This window comes from Neodothiora populina, assembly GCF_041146345.1.
Source record: "Neodothiora populina strain CPC 39397 chromosome Unknown canker_contig_13, whole genome shotgun sequence".
Taxonomy (NCBI): domain Eukaryota; kingdom Fungi; phylum Ascomycota; class Dothideomycetes; order Dothideales; family Dothioraceae; genus Neodothiora; species Neodothiora populina.
In genome coordinates, this window is record NW_027191402.1 from 174,876 (window position 1) to 193,603 (window position 18,728).

Sequence of the window (18,728 nt, forward strand, 5' to 3'; positions counted from 1 at the left end):
TACACAGGCATAGGTCACTTGCCTGGCACGGCAGACAAGATCGCGATTTGGATGACGAAAGTCAGATAATCGTTGGTATTCCTGTAATCATGTGGTCATCCTGTCAATAGTTGTCTCTTTGCACAAGGGATGTGAACTCGTCATAAGGCCTTGTGTCTATTAGGGCCATACCGACGTCAGTTCTCATTTCCTATCCTATCGAATTCCAACGTCTTGATGACCCAGGGGTTCATTCAATTTTCATATCCTGTCATCTCCCAGGCCGTTGCACCTAATGCCCATAGCACAAATTCAATGGCGTGGCCAAAAGTCGTGTCCGCTACACAAGAATATACTGTACCTCCAACAAACCCGTTGCGCACAACGGGAACGTCTGTAGTTGCTAAGAAAACGCATTCGGCCTCGACTCGATTGATAAGGTCTGCTGGACCCGAAACCGACTTTTCGACAACCTTCGCTGCCAAAGACCCTTTTCAACGGCCCGGTCGACACAGGTTCTCCCATAGCACTGGAATTGAGGCTTTGTATTTCTCCGCATTTCGGAAACTGCGTCGGTGGCTGCCGCGCGCATCGCTCTGTGCCCCTCCATCAGGAAATGAACAGGGCCAGTAAGGCATTCAATTCTATTGCGCAAACATTGCGCATTATTCCCTAATCAGAAACACTTTATTTTCACGATCTCCATGACTTCCAAAGACAGCCTGCGGGAGGCACTCGAGATCGCGCATGGCATTGGGCGCCCAGGAGTGCTCGCGACGTGTTGATGTTTTCCTTCAAATCTCTTTGTTTGGGGGGAAAGACGTCACACCCCTCAGAGGCGCTAAACTAAGAGCAGTAGGCACTCGTCCCCACATAGAAAACCAACAATATCGCAATCTTCGCTGACTTGCGATCGTGATCGCTTAAATCTCAAACAGCGGTCAATTTACAGGAGTTGTTATACAGACCCCCACGGTGCCTCCTCGTCATCGTCGTTGGATCACTGTTCGCATCTTCGATCTGTTATCTCTGCTGACGTCTTCAGGCGACTTTGTTCTCACCAGTTCTAGTCTTCCATGGGGTGAAACTGTGAGCCGCATAGGCGCCATATCTCAGTCCTTGGTGCGGTCATCTGAGACCTTGCGAATGTGTGATCCGCAACAGCAAACAAATAAACAATCTAACAAAAGGTTCGAGTGTTCCACGTTTGTAAACACATCTTTCCCCACAGATCTCGATCTGATCTGGTCTCGGTCTCTATCATATCTTCAAACACCCATCTTTACTGGTATGGATCAAAATATCACGACACACGTTGTATACCGAGGTCGCCACTCTATCCATCAAGGTTATGATAGTGGTAGCCATATCCGGTTTTGACGTAAGCTGTGACCGGTCGAGGCTTGCCGACTACGCCGACTCGATACCGGTGACAGGGCATACTATCGCATAGACCACGCCGTCGCGACGCATCGACCATGATAGCCATTATAGGTCTCTGTCAAGTCTCCGCTCTCACTTGGTCACGAAAAGGTCTGCGCTGCGGATGATATGACGTCCGACAGCGCGGATCCCGAACACCACTATAGCGATTGACCGGGAGAGAGGTTATTCGAAGTCGAGATGCGACCACTGGCCTGATTCTACGTCAGCCGACGCAGTTGGGCGCGTATGTTGATTGTTGATATTGTTGTTATTGTTGATATTGATGTTGTTGTTGACTTCGCTCTTTGCTGACATACCGAGGTATTAATTACTTGCGCATGCCTTTGCGCTTGCGCCGGCGCTGCGATAGCATATTCGCAAACACCAAGAGGACGCGCAATGTGATTGGGAGGTGTCCCCGGTGTAGAAGAGAGACACGCCATCACGCGACACGACCAATAGATATTCACTTTCCGGACGTGGAAGCCATAGCTCTACTCGAACGAGTCGCATAGTCGATTGACCGTCTCTCCGTTGCACTGCCGATATCAGGGCGAGCCAAAGAAGCATGGAGTTCCGTCGCAGAGCTTCGCAGTGTTTCTCGAAGTCGAATCTGCTTGATGGGAGAGGTATCGTCCATACAAGGTGGGCTTCATCGATGGTATGTGTAATCAGGTCACATGTCGCTGCAAATGTTGTCAGCTGCGTGTGTATTACTTGGAGCATCACAGTGCTTCACCATTGCTTACGATATAAGCTTGACACTGGTATGATACTTGCACTTGTTGATGCCAAGACTGATCATCTAGTAGTTGCACATAAGTTGACATGGAATGTTGTTCTGACCCTTTCATGAAACCGCAACAGCATACAATGACTCGAAGACAGGTCATGTTGCCGTACACATGCATAAGCGGGTGGTCAATGGACTCTCCTCCGTTAATTCGTTGCTTATAGGAGCGTTGACATTCACTACCAAGGATATTGTCCACTGGCCCCTGTTTACGGTCACAGAAAGAAGGACAAGCTCGACTGGAATGAAACGCGCATGCACAACTCGTGACTCTCAATATCACATCCCTTCTAATGACTGACTGGCACAATAATCACGATATCCCACATGGTTTATTTGACCCCTACATACGATATTCCCGACGTCGACCGCATTCTGCAGGGAAAGACGGTGTATCGGGACAGGGGTGTACAGCTACCGGCGCTCAGCTGCATGTTTCATCATCTCTACTCGGTAAGTGATGAACATGATCGAAAGCAAGGTATCCGATAGATTACTTGCAGAAACCTTGCTAGTGGCATGACTTGCGTGATGCTCGATGTTGCATTACAGAGCCCTCTGGCTGACTTGCTGTGTCGCCGAATAAGAAAGGTGCAGAGGTCGAATGCAAGACTGTTCGACTACAGGGCCGTATCGGTATAATGTTCGATTCGATCTTCCATGTTTCGAGTTTATATGCTACACTAATGCATATTCCTACCTGCTCCAGGCTTTATGCTGTCACTTCACATGGGCCACATAAAGCGCAAGTCAGTGACATTTTCTCCATCGGGAAATTATGCAGCGGCTCTCAATGATCTTCTATCTCAAATCGTAGGTTGGAATGCTTGACTGCCTGTGCATCATATACTATATTATCGTGATCCTGCCAAAAGTACAAAAGCTTGGCGGCTGCGGATGCGAAGTCGAAAGTTCCAGAGTCCATACAGACGTCGAGGAACGACACGGAAGGATGGAAGTGTGGAGAAGGGCGTTGGAAATAGAACAAACTACAATTAGTCCGACACGCCCATTCAATCTATGACTGGGGTATACACTCTTGGAAGTCAGTTTATCACCCGTTGACATATCGATTAATCTATGAATATCAGAATATGTAGGATTTGCTGCTTACGCGATCTCTAAAGGAATACGACATTCCTGCGTCCGGACATTTCTATCATAGCAACACATAGTAGTGTTACGAGCTCGAACCGGTCGACGGATACAACGCTCTTCTTCTTTTCTCTTATCTCTGTCTACTCTGTTGAAAGCGAAGCTTAGGAGAACACGACCAGCACTTACATTTATCAGCTGCTACTGCTGCACGCTACTCCTCGCACACATCACTTCACCACGACTCTTCGCAATCATCATTCCACAATTCTTAGTCCATGTCGTCGCAAGATGACTCGACATGAACGCCAAGGCCCAAGTTTAGGTCTACAGCACTAGACGTTTGTTGGTTGTACAGTGCAGCAGCAGAAGCATCTACATATTAGGGTTGGACTAGTTCCTTTGAGGTGCAGGGAGATACCAGCGCAAAGGACGCGCATTTTTGATCTTTAAGCCAATCGAGGTTCATTCATGCACTCCGAAACTCAGAGTAGTCATCGTCTCCACCTTGGCTACATGCTGCAGGTTTATTATCTACATAGTCACCCACGGCACGTTCTTGTTGCTTTGAACGCGTGTGTGTGTGAGTTTGGCTTGGTCTTCGCATTTGATCTCTTGTTGTGTATACTTGTCAACAAACGCCCTTGTCCTCGTGGTTGCTGCGTACTGTAAAGAGCTGCTGGGCCCCGAAGCATAGCAGCAGCAGTAGGGTTCAATACACGAGTACCCACCTTATCTACTCTTATCTTCCGACGACCTTCCCTTGACAATTCATAATACAATATTATCTCATGCATGACACAACGACCGCACATACTGCCCAGACCCTTCCTGACCACAACTCTCTATCCTACCTTACCCTTGCTCGGGTTCCCCATCCAAGCAGAGGCGGTTTCAGTTTTACTAGCCAAACCCAGAATCAATCGCTTAGGAAGGTGCAGCCAGCCTCGCCCACTCCCTCCCTTCTCAGCTGGGCGCGGCTCAGCCGTACGGCATACAGTACAGCTAGGCTCCGTAGCAGGAAAGCCCAACTCTCAAGTACAGTACGCAGACAACAAAACGGGCCCCCCACTTCAATACCCCGAACGGGCCATATAAACGAATGATAGCGCAGCCACACACTCTCTCTCTCTCTCTTGCCCTGGCTGCAACCCGTACAAGGGTCGTACTGTGGAAGGTCCAGAGCAGAGCTTAGATCGGTAAGGTGGTTTTTCCTCACGGTTTCTGGTTGCTGCACTAGTCGGCGGATGTGATTGATTCTCCGATGGAACGGAGTAAACAGAGGGTCCGCCCTTTTTTGGTAGTGATAGGCGACTTGAGCATGAGTGAGTGAGGGTGGCCAGGAGAATGGACGCTATGCGCTCCCGCTGGTAAACTGTGGATGGACCTGCTAAAGCGGCTATGAAGGTTAAGTAAATAGAGATCGTGATGCTAAGGTAGGTAATTCTGCGTGAGGCAGCGAGTACTGGTGGACGTGTATCAATGGATATGCCGGAGGAGCTCTATATATTCACTGATCTTCTCCTTTCATGTATATATCCCTGCATTGTGTTCTAGGTATGTTTTCGAATGAATGCACTGGTGGTCATGCATTATTGAATTATTGTTTTCTTGATCGGGCTTGCGTATAGACGCCGTCTGGAGGGCGACCCTGGTCACTGGACCAATCATTGTTGGCGATTCCTATTCGAGTCGAACCAGGGCGCGCAACTATATATCACAGCACTCATGGTTTCTACAGTCCGTACTCGATATCTTAGACCTTTGATACATAGGCGAAGTGGTGATGCCACATTGTCATTCATTACCACTCTCGCATCAGTGTCTTGAAGGGGAAGGTAGACCTAAAGGCATCCATCCACACTGATTAGGCAACGACATTCGAGCTGTGTCACATCGAGAACATCAATAGAATAAATATATATCCACATATAAAACCCAGAAACCTTCAATATCAATGAGTGGTCCCAACACCACCTCTACCTATCTGCTTTGAGTGAAAAACATGGCGTACGAAATCACGCCCATCAAGTTCTGGGAGCTAGACACCTTCATCTATCACCAACGCACCACATTCGCATCCAGCGATGTCAGTCTTGAAAGAATGTTCTTGCCGAACGGATACACAGTGCACATGCACACGTTCGCGCGTCGAGGTCTAGAGAAGGACTATAAGGATCCACACAAACTATGCACGCTTATCCGCGACCCGGCGACAAAGCAAATCGCCGGCGGCGCAAAGTGGGAGATCAAGTCTGAGGCGGACGCAATCGAGTCGCTGATCGAGGCCGAACAGCAAGGGACAAAGGAGGGCGAAGAGACGGAAGAGGTAAGAAAGGACGTCAACTTTGCGGCGATGGATGCGAGTCACCTGGTCCAGTCTCGGTGTCGTCGTGAGATCATGAAGGGCCAGCCGCACGTCTATCTCTGTACGCTTTTCGTCCTGCCCGAGCACCAGAGACGCGGCGTCGGGCATGCAGCTATGCAATGGGGAATGGAGAAGGCAGATGCGCTGGGCTTACCGGCGTATCTCGAGGGCTCGGAGGCTGGCAAAGGCTTATATGAGCGATGGGGGTTTGAATTTGTTAAACTCTACCCTCTTGATACTCGAGCCTGGGGGAGCCCTGATGCTGGAGCACACTACTGTAAGGTCAGGAAAGCCAAGAATGACGTATCTGGCGATATTCCACCAGCGAAGCACGCTGTGCTTCAATAGCATGATCGCACTTTGTCTTCACAGCAGTGGCGGGATCACCTGACGGAGGGAATGAGACCACCGTCGTCGTCAGCGCATGCACATGGTCCGGCAGACCTAGCAAATGGACGTGGAGACAAGGATGAATTAGTGCTGGAAACATCGGTTACATGGGCGGGCAAATTGCATAGGCGCTTTAGCAGTTAATATATGGGGCTGACGCTCGCATTCGTGGAGAACAAGCTGCATATATTCCTTGTATCCGCTTAAGACGACTTCCTTATCAAAGCGTCCATGATGGATGAAGCATATATAGTTCTTCTTGAACCACGTTTATTCGACGTTTGCACAAAACAGGTTTGCAAAAGGGTGCGAACAGGACTGTTATCTGGCTTTTGTCCTTCCACCAGGCCCTGCTGGAGCCAGCCCCGGAAATGACGTCGTGTATCGTTGCTCAATGATGTAAGGTATAGGTAGTCGTCCAAGTACCTAATCACCTATCCGTAAGACAGATCTCGTCCATAATGTGTTCGTAAACCAGGCTCTGTCGCAAGCGATCGGTTCTTTTGTTCTGCGCTCCTAGTGTTGCGATGCAATCTCTGAATGATGGCCTCGTCAGCAAAACACAGCACTGTGCAGCATAAACGGACCATGGCACGTATTGTGTCTTATGTGGTTCATGGCTAAGATCAACAATTCAACCGAAGTGGAAGTCTCACTTCGCACATTGGAGAGCTCAGATGTCTTCATCAGATGATGCGATCCTTGTGGTCCCTCCGTCTCGCAGGACCGCAAGTGCGTGATCGGAAAGCGACGCAAGTCGGAGAAATCAGGCGTATCCAAAGACGCATGTCCGCATAGATTATCGCACACTCTCCTCTCCAAACATGGCGTCTAGATGGCCGTGATCATCATCTCATCATTACACGCCTTTCTCGCCGGACGGCCTATCGCTCTTCCTCGAAATCCAGCTCATTGCCATCGCCCTCAACAAGCCAACAGTTGTAGCTTGTCCTATGCGCAGATTCGGTTGCACTGTCCCAGGCACGTGCATGAACATAACAGGACGCTCATCCATCTTGTCGCTCTGTACGCGATCTTTCTTCCGTCGCCAATGTTCAGCCAACATGGAATAATAGATGAAGTCGCAAAGATAGTGACCTGCGTCGATGCTGGGTCTTAATATAAGTCCATTGAAGACGGATGAGGATGAGGTTTCTTCAGAAGAGCTCTCGAGCAAGATACTGCGCCAGCGTTGAAAGATGTCATCAAAATCAAGAGAGGTCTCGAGAATTGGTGGACAATCGGGCCAGAAGATCTTCCCATCGTCTTTGTCTATGATCTTGCCATATCTGTCTTCGTGTACATCATAGTTGTCTCTGTGAGCTAGCTTTTCGATTGAATAGTAGTTGCGATTCATGATCATGCCCATGTGAAGCACCATGTCGATGTTCTCGTAGGCGGCATAGAGTCGTGGTACAAGGTTGCGGATCTCTGCATAAGATGGAGGAATCTGGTATGGATAAAGTGTTATCTGGATAGATACTGGACATTTTGACGTTGGTGGTATTGTTGCTGGAAGTGTCGACGCGATTAGGTAGGATGGATTTACACGCTCGTCTCCGAAGGGCTACGTAGAGACATGGATTAGCTCCTGAGGAGTGCTCTTGGCGAGCTGCAATTACTCTGCTCACTACTTCACTCGTCGACGAGCGGTGCTAGTGAAGTAGCCCAACGATACCGACTCATGGTCTTGCTGAGGATGTCGGCCTGCGTCTCGAGAAAGAATTGCTCGGTCCCGCAGATAAGCACGGTGAAGCTTCGCGGGGAGGAGCAAGTCTACATCTCAGCGAAGACCCAACGTGAGGCCTCTTCTAGCATGCGTGCTCGTGTAGTTCAAGGAGCAGGATATATTGCTTACACCAAAGCCTGTCAGAAGGACAGTGACCGTCTTGTGCTTGTTGTCCATACGTGCGTTAGCACTGATCGAATCTGTTGCGAGACCGTGGCAGTTGTTCAACCTCCAGGAGGTGAATTCGAAAAGACAAGGAATAGTGCGATGCAGGAGAAAGCATACTATCTAACGATAGGGTGAGCAACTGTTTTCATTCGACCCAGGGTATCACATTTGTGTGCAATGGCATCTTGATGAGGTCAGTAGACCTTGTCGTGTCCACTTGATTGATGTCCAGCGTGAACGTCATTAGCCGCTTAACAGGTCAGTCAGCCTAAACTTCCATCTAAGCTACAACCTATTGACGACGATTTTTGAAACCATGCCAAATTGTTCATTCAATGCTTCATCATCTAACATGTTCATTCTAATACTAGGATCCTATCGATAGTCAAGTCTCATAGAGATCTTCGTTCTGTCTTATTGCGACTCGCGATAGGACAATCTACATATCTACGAAGAAAGTGGCATTCTTTGGACGCAAGAATCCTTGTGAAGTGGCAAATCACACTTTTATTTCCCTCAAGTAAATCAACATCGATAACACCAGATGGGCAAGTACAGCGATGATTAATTAGCGTAGTTGAGGTTCTGCTCGAACTGGCGCAGCGTTGCTGGCACGAGACAGAGGTGTGTTCATCTATTGAGGCCATAGTCATCGTAGCGGCTGGTGGTCAGAGATCTGAATAGCCGGAGAGGGGTTTCGATGTTCCCCTCTCGTTAAGGCATCTCATAAGCGATTCACTTTGATCTCCGCCGCCTTGCGTAGTCGATTCATGACCGCAGCGGCAGTGTCGCCCTCGAGGTCTTCGATGCCTTCAACGATGATAGCATCGACATCCTTCTGGTCAAGGGTCCTCAATGCAGAGAACAGTCCCCGCGCCACAGACCTCGTGTCTGGTCCGATGTTCAAGTCCCAAACGTCGAACACGCACGCCTCGGTATCTTCTACTGAAAACTTTTTCGCTGGTGCGCTCTCTTGAACACGCGATTCTTGCAGTAGCTCTGAGATAGGTGATGTGTTTGCCAGGTCGTTGCGACCTTGTTTCGTGACTTCGTCGGACGTCTCTTGTGAGACGTGTTGCTGTGCTTCGTCCGTATCCACCCCCGCGATCGGTTGCCAATATTTCGTGCGAACAATTCCAAGGGTTCGCCGAGTGCCTAGGTGGCGAGCCAAGTCGTTCTCAGTAGGCTGTACTCCGCCGGCCTCAAGTAGGATCACAGGAGCTTTAGGTGAATAGTGACGGTACTTCATCCCAGGCGCTCTTGGCGCTGTGCCCTTTTCAGAAGCATCGCGATAGCCCACTGTTGTGTTTTCCCAACCGGGACAACTTCGGATCTGTTCCAGACCTATACCACCAGGTCGCAGAATAGAAGGTGGTAAGGAAAGACCATCTACGACTGTGCTCTCGACGCCGATATCGCAACAGCCGCCATCCACGATCAACTCAATACGACCGTTGAGGTCATGGAGAACATGTTCTGCTGCTGTAGGCGATGGCTTAGTCGAGGCATTTGCTGATGGAGCTGCGACCGGCACATCTGCGAGTTTGATCAAAGCGAGAGCTAGTAGGTTCCTAGGCATGCGCGCACCAAATGTGTCGAGACCAGCAGTAACCTCGGGCGCGAGTGCAGAACCCACGGGATTGTTCAAGAGGATGGTAAGGGGGCCAGGCCAAAATCGCTTGATGAGAGTGTGATAGATCGTAGGAATGGGATCTTCGTATGCAAGTTGTGAGTCTGAGGTAGCCCCGGTCTTGCTGGCAGGGTGAAGTAGCCTGCGCAGCTGACTCAAAGAAGCGACATGCACGATCAGAGGATTATCAGATGGCCGCTGCTTCGCGCGATATATGCCTTTCACAGCAGCACTTCTCGTAGCGTCAGCACCAAGACCATATACAGTCTCGGTAGGGAATGCGACAGGTATGTCGGAACTTTTCAAGTGCTCAGCCGCCATTTGCAGATCAGCAGCGTCCTGTGAAGAGCTCAGTCGGATTTCCCAGTCCTCCAAAGGTAGATCTGTGTTCGCAACATCAAATTCGCCAAGGTTGGTCGACTTGATGGGCAATACCCTAGTGGCCAATTGACCTTGATCCTGCGCATCCGTTCCAGGACTTGTTGTGGAAGCCATCCTGTAGAGCCGTGAGATTGATGGTGCTGTTGAAGTTATGCCTGAAAATGAAGTGCTGGTCGATGCACTTATATGATTGCACCAATTCCGTCGTGTTTTGTGAAAATTAAATCTGATGTGAGCTCGAAGCAGTGCCTTCATATAGTTTCTGATGGAACTGTAAAGGTGATTCCTAACCAGCGCATTATAGCGAGATTGATTTCTTCCTTTATTTACTTCATGGATCTCAAGTCCATGGTTCGATGAAGTCACTATTCATAATTATTGCAGTATGAGTAATGTACAAGTACAACAGGAAAAAAGTCCATGTTCGGGCGCAAAGGGTCCATGACTAAGCAAGCGCCAGTCTTGTCGCTCAAAGTAAATTATTAAGATTCAAGAGCAAAGCATGACCAGGTCGCGGTGGAGGTGAGAATAATACTTTTTTTTGACCATGAACGATCCAGGTACGGTAGGTAGGAAAGGTAATAGATACCGTATGAATGAGTGATTATAAGGGAAACGAAAAGGAAAGGGCTCTCTTAATCGTGCGTGTAAAATGGGGCTGAGGGGCGATCAGATATGCTTTGTACGTCAGTTATCTACTGTACCTTAGCCTACCTACCTAAGGTACCTGACCTTATGATAACACGCCTCTGCCTAAGCGGAGTCCGCTTCCCCACTGTGTATGATCATGTGAATGAGGGACGTACGCTACGCCATACAAGTTGTACTGTACATACTGATAGCTAGTGGAGATGTTTGACCAGGTGCAGGACACGACAGGGGCTATCGACATATCGCAGCATATTATAAACATGTAACATGAATAGGGCCACATCATAAATGATGGCCAAGTTCTAAGGTAGACTATGATTCATAGTAAAGCGCACGAGGCCCTATCGCAAGTAGACTAGGGTTTGTCTGATGACCTCCAAGAAGTCATTGGCGGTCCTGATATGGCTATCATATGCCCTTATTATGTCAAAACCCAGTGAGGAACACTAATATAAACACATACTCCAATGTCAGCATTCAAAAGTGCTCGATGGAATTGTAGTTACATGTTACAATGGCAGAATCGAGTCCAGTGAACCATTGCAATCCAATGCGCTGCTCCTGCCTACTAAAAGGGTGCGTGAAGTCATTAGCGACCCAACACTCAAAGTCCGCAGTACGTGTAGAATTGCTACCGCCCAATACCGTACCAGTCCCTGCATCGCCCTGTGGCCTGCCCCTAGTTTGAGACCAATAGACGTTCACTGTCTTTAGCTTTCAAGTGGGCGATTGGCCGACCAGACCTCCTTCACCATGAACGCCTCCCAGATATGTTGCCTTTCCCCCGTATATGCTTGCTGTCCTAGGATATCCTGTTGTTGAAGTTTGTCCTACTCCAACCTCCACAATTACTGTTGTGCCTGCATTTGACCCTTCAGAGCCTTCAATTCTGTCATTCCAGCTAGAATAACTCCCAGAATATCGTCCATTGACTTGCAATCCTGGAGTATACCTGGCCTGAAAGGTTGTACCATGTTCCTCAAAGCCAAGGTCGTAACGCACGTCTGTAAAATTTGTTAGCCTGATATATGGTCATTGAATACATAGGATGAAAACGTACCTCAATTCTACTGATCTGATGTTCAACAAAATTGACGACGAAGCGATCCGTAATCTCTCCACCCCGCGACTTCATTCTCTCGAGTAATGCCGTTTCCGGCGGCTTAAGCTCTGTGATACCCGGGCATTGCAAACTGCTGCACAGCATTTCAAGTCTCAGGCTGACTTTCCAGAGATCCCAAACGTGCTGTGTATCAATGGTGAGTTGACTGTCCGCGCTCTTCTGTGCGACTGTACCATCGGGGCCTTCAACGCCGACATCCTTCTCGGCCGCTTGCTGTTGCTGAACAATCAGACGAGATGACAGTGCGTGAGGATACATCAGATAAATATATTCGGGATTTTCGAGACCCTTCAGGTTCCGCTGTCCAAGATCTTTGACTTCGAAACCTTGACTACTCAGGGAACGAAGCTCGCGACGGATCGCAGCACCCATCAGCTCGTCGCCCATGGCGTCTTCGGACCCCGTTGAGCCAACTCTGTCAGATTCGATGTGCGTTTCCAGGAGACGCTGAATTTCCGCAATGAAATCCGATGAGACAGTGATCTGACCTCCGTCGGCCACAGACGATATACGAGCTGCACGATTGACCATGGGGCCGAAGTAGTCCATGCGCTTGGTGACTGGATCTTGTTCGCACACAGGATGTCCCCAATGGATGCCCATACGCACAGACAGACCGCGGAAGATCCTGTTGCCGTCGTTGTCCAGTACTTCTTGACCGTGAATACTTGACAAGATCTCTTGTGGCCAAGGTACATCCAGTAGCTGTATCTGCACGGTGAAACACCAAAGAAGTGCACTGGTGACAGTTGAGAATGCGACCATGAAGGCATCGCCTTCAGTCTTGACTTCATAGCCACCAATGATACGCAGTTGTCGTCGCATGATCTCGTTGTGCATCTTGATAGCGCTGCGCATTGCAATGGGGTATGTCTCCCAAAGCATGGTACTATTCTTGATGTCGGTGAAGACAAGACTTACCTCGCCCTGCGGAGGCTCAATCTCTTGATCCAGTCTTGCTAGTTTTGAGTCTCCGACATTCTCACGACCACGTTTAGCACGGCGGTTCGAGGTAAAATAATCGTCCGGTGTACCAGACGGACCCATGCTCATGCTATGGGTCCGGAAGCGAGCGCGCTCACGTTTGCGCATATCGCTGACGCCCAGCATCATCACCATAATCTTGTTGTTGGCACCGAACGCAATGGCCAGATCACGCAGCTTCTGTGCTGCACGCATTAGATCCCCACGCTCTGAGCGTGCTACGTCAACTGCGAAGTCTGTTGACAGGTAGTCCCACATCTCCCTGGAGGCTATCATGACAATTTCATCCGACTCCTTCAGAGACACGTGACTGGTGTGCGGAGCTGCTATCACACCCGGTAGATGCTGAACATAGCCAAAGGCACGAGAGACTTCGAGGACGTCGTTCAACTTTCCTTGTCGGGATACGAAACATCCAGCCTCGCGGATTCGGATTCGCTCCTCGGGCTCTGCTGGAGCATGCTTGCGTGTGATGGGTCTGTGTGATCCTTCGGAGTCGATGATCACTGCCTGTGCGTCACCCACATTTGATACGTAGAGCTCCATGTTCTGGAAGTAGAGTACAGTGGCTACCGCACCAGATGTCATGTCATCTTCGCCAAGCTCGAGACCACTAACACTTGCTCGGTGGACGAGCGCGCTGCTAGGGTGGTCTCTTGCTTCGATAGCCTGAAGTGCTGCTGTCGCAAGCTCTTTGTTGAGAGCGAGGTACGCTCGTCTCAGAGCGTCGCACGGGTCTTCACCAGTCCGCAGTTTCTCCAACTCATCAGAAAAGTAGTGCTTGAACTTCTCATGAAGGAATTTTGCGACCTTGCTCCCGCCAGTTGGTAGCGCTTGTCCATCGAACATGCCCATTAGGAGCTGATCCTCGTGCCCACGAAATGCTGGAATGACCATGTCGAGAATTGAAAGATGCTCGTGGCGGCCAAGCGTATCGGCCATTCCATAGGGTACCGAAGTACCTATTATAGATCCCGCGGTACGTACACGCCTATCGGATCCCTGATCTGGTACAGACGGTATTGTGAGAGTGACATCCATCAGACCAAGGATACGTAGATTTTGCAAAGAAGTGAAGTCAGTAAGATCTTTCGTCTCGCGACCGGAAAGCGCATTGGCACTAGGCTTGATCTCCAACCGCTTATTGCCAGACATGTTCAGATATCTGAGCTGGTGATTCCAGTTCCAGTTCCAATCGTATGGCCAATTTGAAACATTGTATTTAAGGGCATTGCTGCCTACATCAAGCGTCTGAAGCTTGCCAACTTTTCCGAGTTCGGCCGGTAAGACGTTAAATCGGTTGCCATTCAAATGCAGGACTCTCAACAATGAGCCTTCTTCGAGGTCCTCAGCAGGAAGCGATGACAGGTCGTTGCCAGACAAGTAGAGCTCAGTCAATTGAGGCCAGCGTCTTAGCGTCCGTGGCGGAATGTCGTACAAGTCATTGTATGAGATGTTGAGTACACGAAGCTCAGGCAGCATGATGATTTCGTCGAAAATATCGTCCGAAAGGCGATTGTCTGTGAGCACAAGGTGACGTAGGCTCTGCGCAAAAGTATTTGCGAGTCTGCCCGACATTGTAGAGTCCTTACGAGAGGAAGCCGTGACGGTGCCGAGGCTGGTCTCAGTTGTCGACCTGGCCAGCGTGGACATATTCCTTGTGCTCTGGGCGTATGCGGATGCGACAGAGGCTTTTCTACCACTGCTTGGTGACGAGTTTGTTGCTGCAGAACCCCCAGAAGCTTGACTGGGTCGGCGCAATTGGAAGGCTTCCAGTTTGCCAAGCTCTTCATAGTCAGGACTTGACCAGTTAGGTGCAAGACTGTTTGGAGTTGGAGTGCTGTCTGGAGGCAGAGGCGGTAGCGGCGCGCCAGGCTTGGGAAACTCGGTAAGCACATTGGACGCTACATTCAGAGATTCTAGCTTCCGAGCAAACCATATCTCTGCAGGCAGTTTCCCAAGATTGTTCTCTCTCACGTCGAAGTATTTGAGTTCTTGCAATCGCCCTATATCGGCCGGTAAGGCATTAAGTAAGTTCTTCGCCACGCTCAGATGCTCTAATTTACCGAGCCGACCAACAAGGTGGGACAACGCGACAAAATGATTCTTGTCGAGTACAAGCTTAGTGATGGAGGGCATCTTAGCAAACAAGTCGTCGGGAAGCTGTGATAACTTCGCGGATGCGAGATTGAGCACCGAAAGCGTAGGAACGGGCATGTTCAGACCGAATCGGGTAACGGGGTTGTGATCCATCGTAAGCACTTTCATGCGATGGAAGGACATCTCGAATGCGGAGATGCTGTTGTGGCCTACCATGAGAGTCTCTAGCTTGGGGAGCTGGGCCATGATATCGATGTTTGTGATCGAATTAAATCGTACATCGATCTGTGTCAAATTGACAAGGTTGCTGAATGATGACGGGAAGGCGCCTGACAGCTTGTTGTTGGTAGCATACAATCTTTCCAGGTTGGTGAGTTTGCCGATCTTCGGCAGGGCCGATATAGAATTGAAGCTGATGTCAAGATCAACAAGAGTCTTCAGCTCGCAAAGGAAGTCGGGGAACTCGTCGAGGAAGTTCGAGGCAAGGTTAAGGCTGCGCAATGCTTGGTAGCAACCGAAATACGCAGGCAGACTCGTCAATTTGTTGTTCGAGAGCTTCAGACTAATCAAGTTATGCAACTTATGCAGGTCTGCATGCTGCATTTGCTCTAGTCTATTGTTCGAAACGTCGAGCATTGTGAGCTTCGATGCAAGTGAAATGCCCGGGGGTAAGCGCCAGGCCTCATTGCTTGTATATTTGATCTCCCTGAGGTTTGTACAACTCTGGATGAAGTCTTTCGGTATGTCTAGTGAGAGGTTCTTGGATAAATTCAACGATATGAGCTCTGTAGCTTTCTGATATAAGGTGATCGGAATTGTTATCAGATCCCGCCCGGACAAGTCGATGTGGTTGAACTTCTGCATCTTGTTGAAACCTGGGTCTCGGTCCAGGCTGGAATATCCGCTCAACTTTCCAGGCAGAAAGGTGAAACGGCAGAGATAACCATGATCCTCACGACCAAGCTCTTCTGGTCGATCTTTTTCTTGATATCCGGCCATTTCTAGCTGTGCCTTCTGAATAGCGAGTGGTCGCTCGCCTGCTTCTAGTTGGCGACTTGATCCCGTTTTCCTCATGACGATTTGGTAAGTGTCAAGTGCGTCTTGCAAGAACGTCTTTTTCGCCATCATTTGTATAAGCTCGGCGGCAGTGGTGTTAAGTCCCGCTGATATGACGGCGAAGGTGCTGTCTGCTCTGAATATACGCATATAGAACATCGGGCCAGGATCCGCATCGCCTGGCACTTTGCCCGCTTCATCCACTTCTCCCAGGCGGCCAATGTTGGCATCAGCAACCTTCTTGACGGCCCAACTGTCAGGCGCATCCCAGGCGCCGCCAGTCTCTTCTTCTGGAGGTTTCTGATCGAAGCCCGGGAAGCCCGAATAGATTTCCGAGTTAACAGGCGGTGTCATCGGTTGCCCTTTATCCACGATGCCCTCCATGCGTGACATGTCAGTGTCCAGATGCCATAGCGCGGAGGCGTTCCTCGTAACGGGCTGTCGTGCATTCGGATCCCTCGCTAGTCGAGGATCTAACTCCACCACGGGCTTCTTTGAGCCCTTGAAGGGCAGTCGTGTGTGCTCCTTTCTCGATGTTGGCTGCGAGAGGCCTAGAGTCATGGGCTTACCGTCAGGTCCCAACGGGCCTTTTCTTTGTTTTGGAGGAGGCGCATCCTTCGTACTGCTGCCAGGACGGAGGGGTTGAACCAGCGACGCTGTCGAAGCCGGCAGGCTTTTCAGTGAACCACCGTCGGCTTTGTCCAGCTTGTGCCGACCAGTGACACGATCAAACAGAGAGCGCTTGCCATTTCTATCGGCGTTGCTTGGCGACCTATGAGCTATGTCTGGCTTCGGCGCACTGGCGATGCTGCTCAAGCTTCTCATGCTCGGCGAGGGACTCGCAGCGCGCGGCCTCAACGTCGAGACGGATGCCATGGATGACTGGCCGTCGCTTGAGAAGGAGAATTCACCAGGTCTGGCGTATGAACCTTCACGACTGGTTGCCGGGCGTGGTGCGATTTTATTGTCGTCGTTGCTTCGATGGTGTCGATGGCCGGGCAGGTGTAATCGATGTGGTGGAACAATGGAAGCTCGCTTTGACGCTGCCGATGGCACGGGCAAGCCTTGCGGCTCACGCGTGTTTTGGGGAGGATCATTATTGGGAGGATCCTGAAAGACCCACGGAGTCACCTCGCTGCTAGGGCCTGGTGTCCTGGGCAATGAAGGATTTGGACTCTCTGCCTTTGTCGTTCCTGAACCTTGTCTATCTCTTTCGTCAGCGCCGAGGACGCCAGCAGTTTGAATGCTTCCATCCGAATTATTCCTAGCCTCGTTGGGGTCAAAGTCTTCTCCAAAGAATCCCGCCAGCTTTTTGTGAAATCGCCCTGTGAAACTGCGTTTGGAGCCAGTGGAAGACAAGGTCGAATTGCTTGCTACAGATGGACGCCTGTCTTCGTCCCACGGCGCGCTATGTCCGTCGGGTGGGACAAAGCCGGGCGAGAGCTGCGGCAGGTCGTCGCTGGAGGAGTTGTAGAAGCTGCCGAACACGCTTGACGCCATGTGTGATGTTGGATTGCTGCGACCATGCGCTATTTGGGGATCAGTCGACCAAGGAGAGACGACAGCGCTGGCGGTAGGTGGTTGTCGTAGAATGGCAGGTACGCCGCCGCCCGGAACGTTGCACGATGGCGACTCGAGAACAGAGAGGTCCTTCCTGTAGTCACTGAAGTCGGACGAGTCCCAAGGAGCGATATCTGAAAGGTTCGGACGTGGGAGTGTAGGGTTGACAATTGTACTCGGAGATACATCGACATCGTTACCAGGCCTGGGAGGTTGTTCAATTAGCATGTGTTGAGCGAGAGAAGCTCGAGGTGGATTGATGAAGAGAGAAGAGAACAATTGTCGCGGATTAGGGGATCGCGACAAGCAAGATGCGACTTGGACAATTAGTAATACTATCTCTTTATCGAAGAAGTGTGCATCGCCTCACGTGGCGAGAGGTGACTTCCAATTTCGGATGTATTGTTGATGCGCTTGCCCTTCGGGTCTGCTTCTCAAGTCTGACCTCGACTCGGCGCCACTCTGCCTTGAATAGGACCCCTGCCGACCCGTAGCTCGAAACACAAGTGGGCGGGGAAGTGGACGCAGTGAGTAAAGGATGAGTTGAACATACCGCGTTTGCCTGTCGAGTTTTGACCTCTTTGGCGTGATTTCGCCGGGGTTGGCTGTCAATCCGTTCTTGACGGTGTCTTGCGATCGCCAGGACTCGGCACCAGAGCTCTCGGTTGAGCCGTGACGTTGGACATTACTTTGTCCTTTTCGAGTCATAGCTGTGCGTGGATACACTTAGTCGTCCCTGAGGCGGCCACTGTGTCATTTGCTGCTCATGCGCTTAGGGAGGCCCTCTAGCAGAGACACACACGCACACAGAGAGAGGGAGAGAGGGAGAAGGGAGAAAGGAAAGTAGCACCGGTCCAGTGCTGGCGCTGCTGCTACAGCGTCTCCAGCAGACGCTGTTTCGGATACGGGTCTACGTTGATTGGGGCGTAGTGGTTGACGGCGTATATGCGACGACTGCGGCTGCGGCGCGTTTATCATATCATCTCATCTTAGTGCGCGATACTGCAAAACATTATGTTGTTGACCGTCGACTTGTTCTTCGACTCCAGCTGCGCGCTGCCGTGCCGGCGGGAGATGGTTGGAGTGCAGCGGTAGACAGCGATCTGCGATTGATGACCGTCCAATGAACAGAGGTATCACCCTCTAAAGCCAGGGTCGGAAGGCAATGTTTGTGGATTGATCGAATCGGTCTCGATCTCCGCAGTGCAGGGCTACATGCTAATCATGTACTCTACTATTACCGCTACTCGTAGACGTAATAGGGCTACTGTGCCGCTTAGCATTCTACTTGGTGCC

General features: G+C 50.3%; 4 protein-coding genes across 4 annotated transcripts; 1 reads left to right on the forward strand and 3 right to left on the reverse strand.

Annotated features, from left to right (window-relative positions):
* Nucleotides 1–5,297: 5,297 nt before the first annotated feature.
* Nucleotides 5,298–6,008, forward strand: AAFC00_001657 (uncharacterized protein; the record flags this gene model as incomplete). Its single annotated transcript, XM_069340867.1, has 1 exon — nt 5,298–6,008. One exon carries the CDS (start codon nt 5,298–5,300, stop codon nt 6,006–6,008), a length of 711 nt encoding a protein of 236 aa, XP_069204386.1.
* A 901-nt stretch (nt 6,009–6,909) lies between these two features.
* On the reverse strand, nt 6,910–7,956 carry AAFC00_001658 (uncharacterized protein; the record flags this gene model as incomplete). Its single annotated transcript, XM_069340868.1, has 2 exons — nt 6,910–7,617; nt 7,909–7,956. The coding sequence occupies 2 exons, from the start codon at nt 7,954–7,956 to the stop codon at nt 6,910–6,912; spliced, it is 756 nt and encodes a 251-aa protein (XP_069204387.1).
* A 715-nt stretch (nt 7,957–8,671) lies between these two features.
* On the reverse strand, nt 8,672–10,072 carry AAFC00_001659 (uncharacterized protein; the record flags this gene model as incomplete). The annotated part of the gene is made up of 1 exon (XM_069340869.1): nt 8,672–10,072. The coding sequence occupies one exon, from the start codon at nt 10,070–10,072 to the stop codon at nt 8,672–8,674; it is 1,401 nt and encodes a 466-aa protein (XP_069204388.1).
* A 1,385-nt stretch (nt 10,073–11,457) lies between these two features.
* Nucleotides 11,458–18,140, reverse strand: AAFC00_001660 (uncharacterized protein; the record flags this gene model as incomplete). Its single annotated transcript, XM_069340870.1, has 3 exons — nt 11,458–11,613; nt 11,670–17,637; nt 17,986–18,140. The coding sequence occupies 3 exons, from the start codon at nt 18,138–18,140 to the stop codon at nt 11,458–11,460; spliced, it is 6,279 nt and encodes a 2,092-aa protein (XP_069204389.1).
* Between the last annotated feature and the right edge of the window lie 588 nt (nt 18,141–18,728).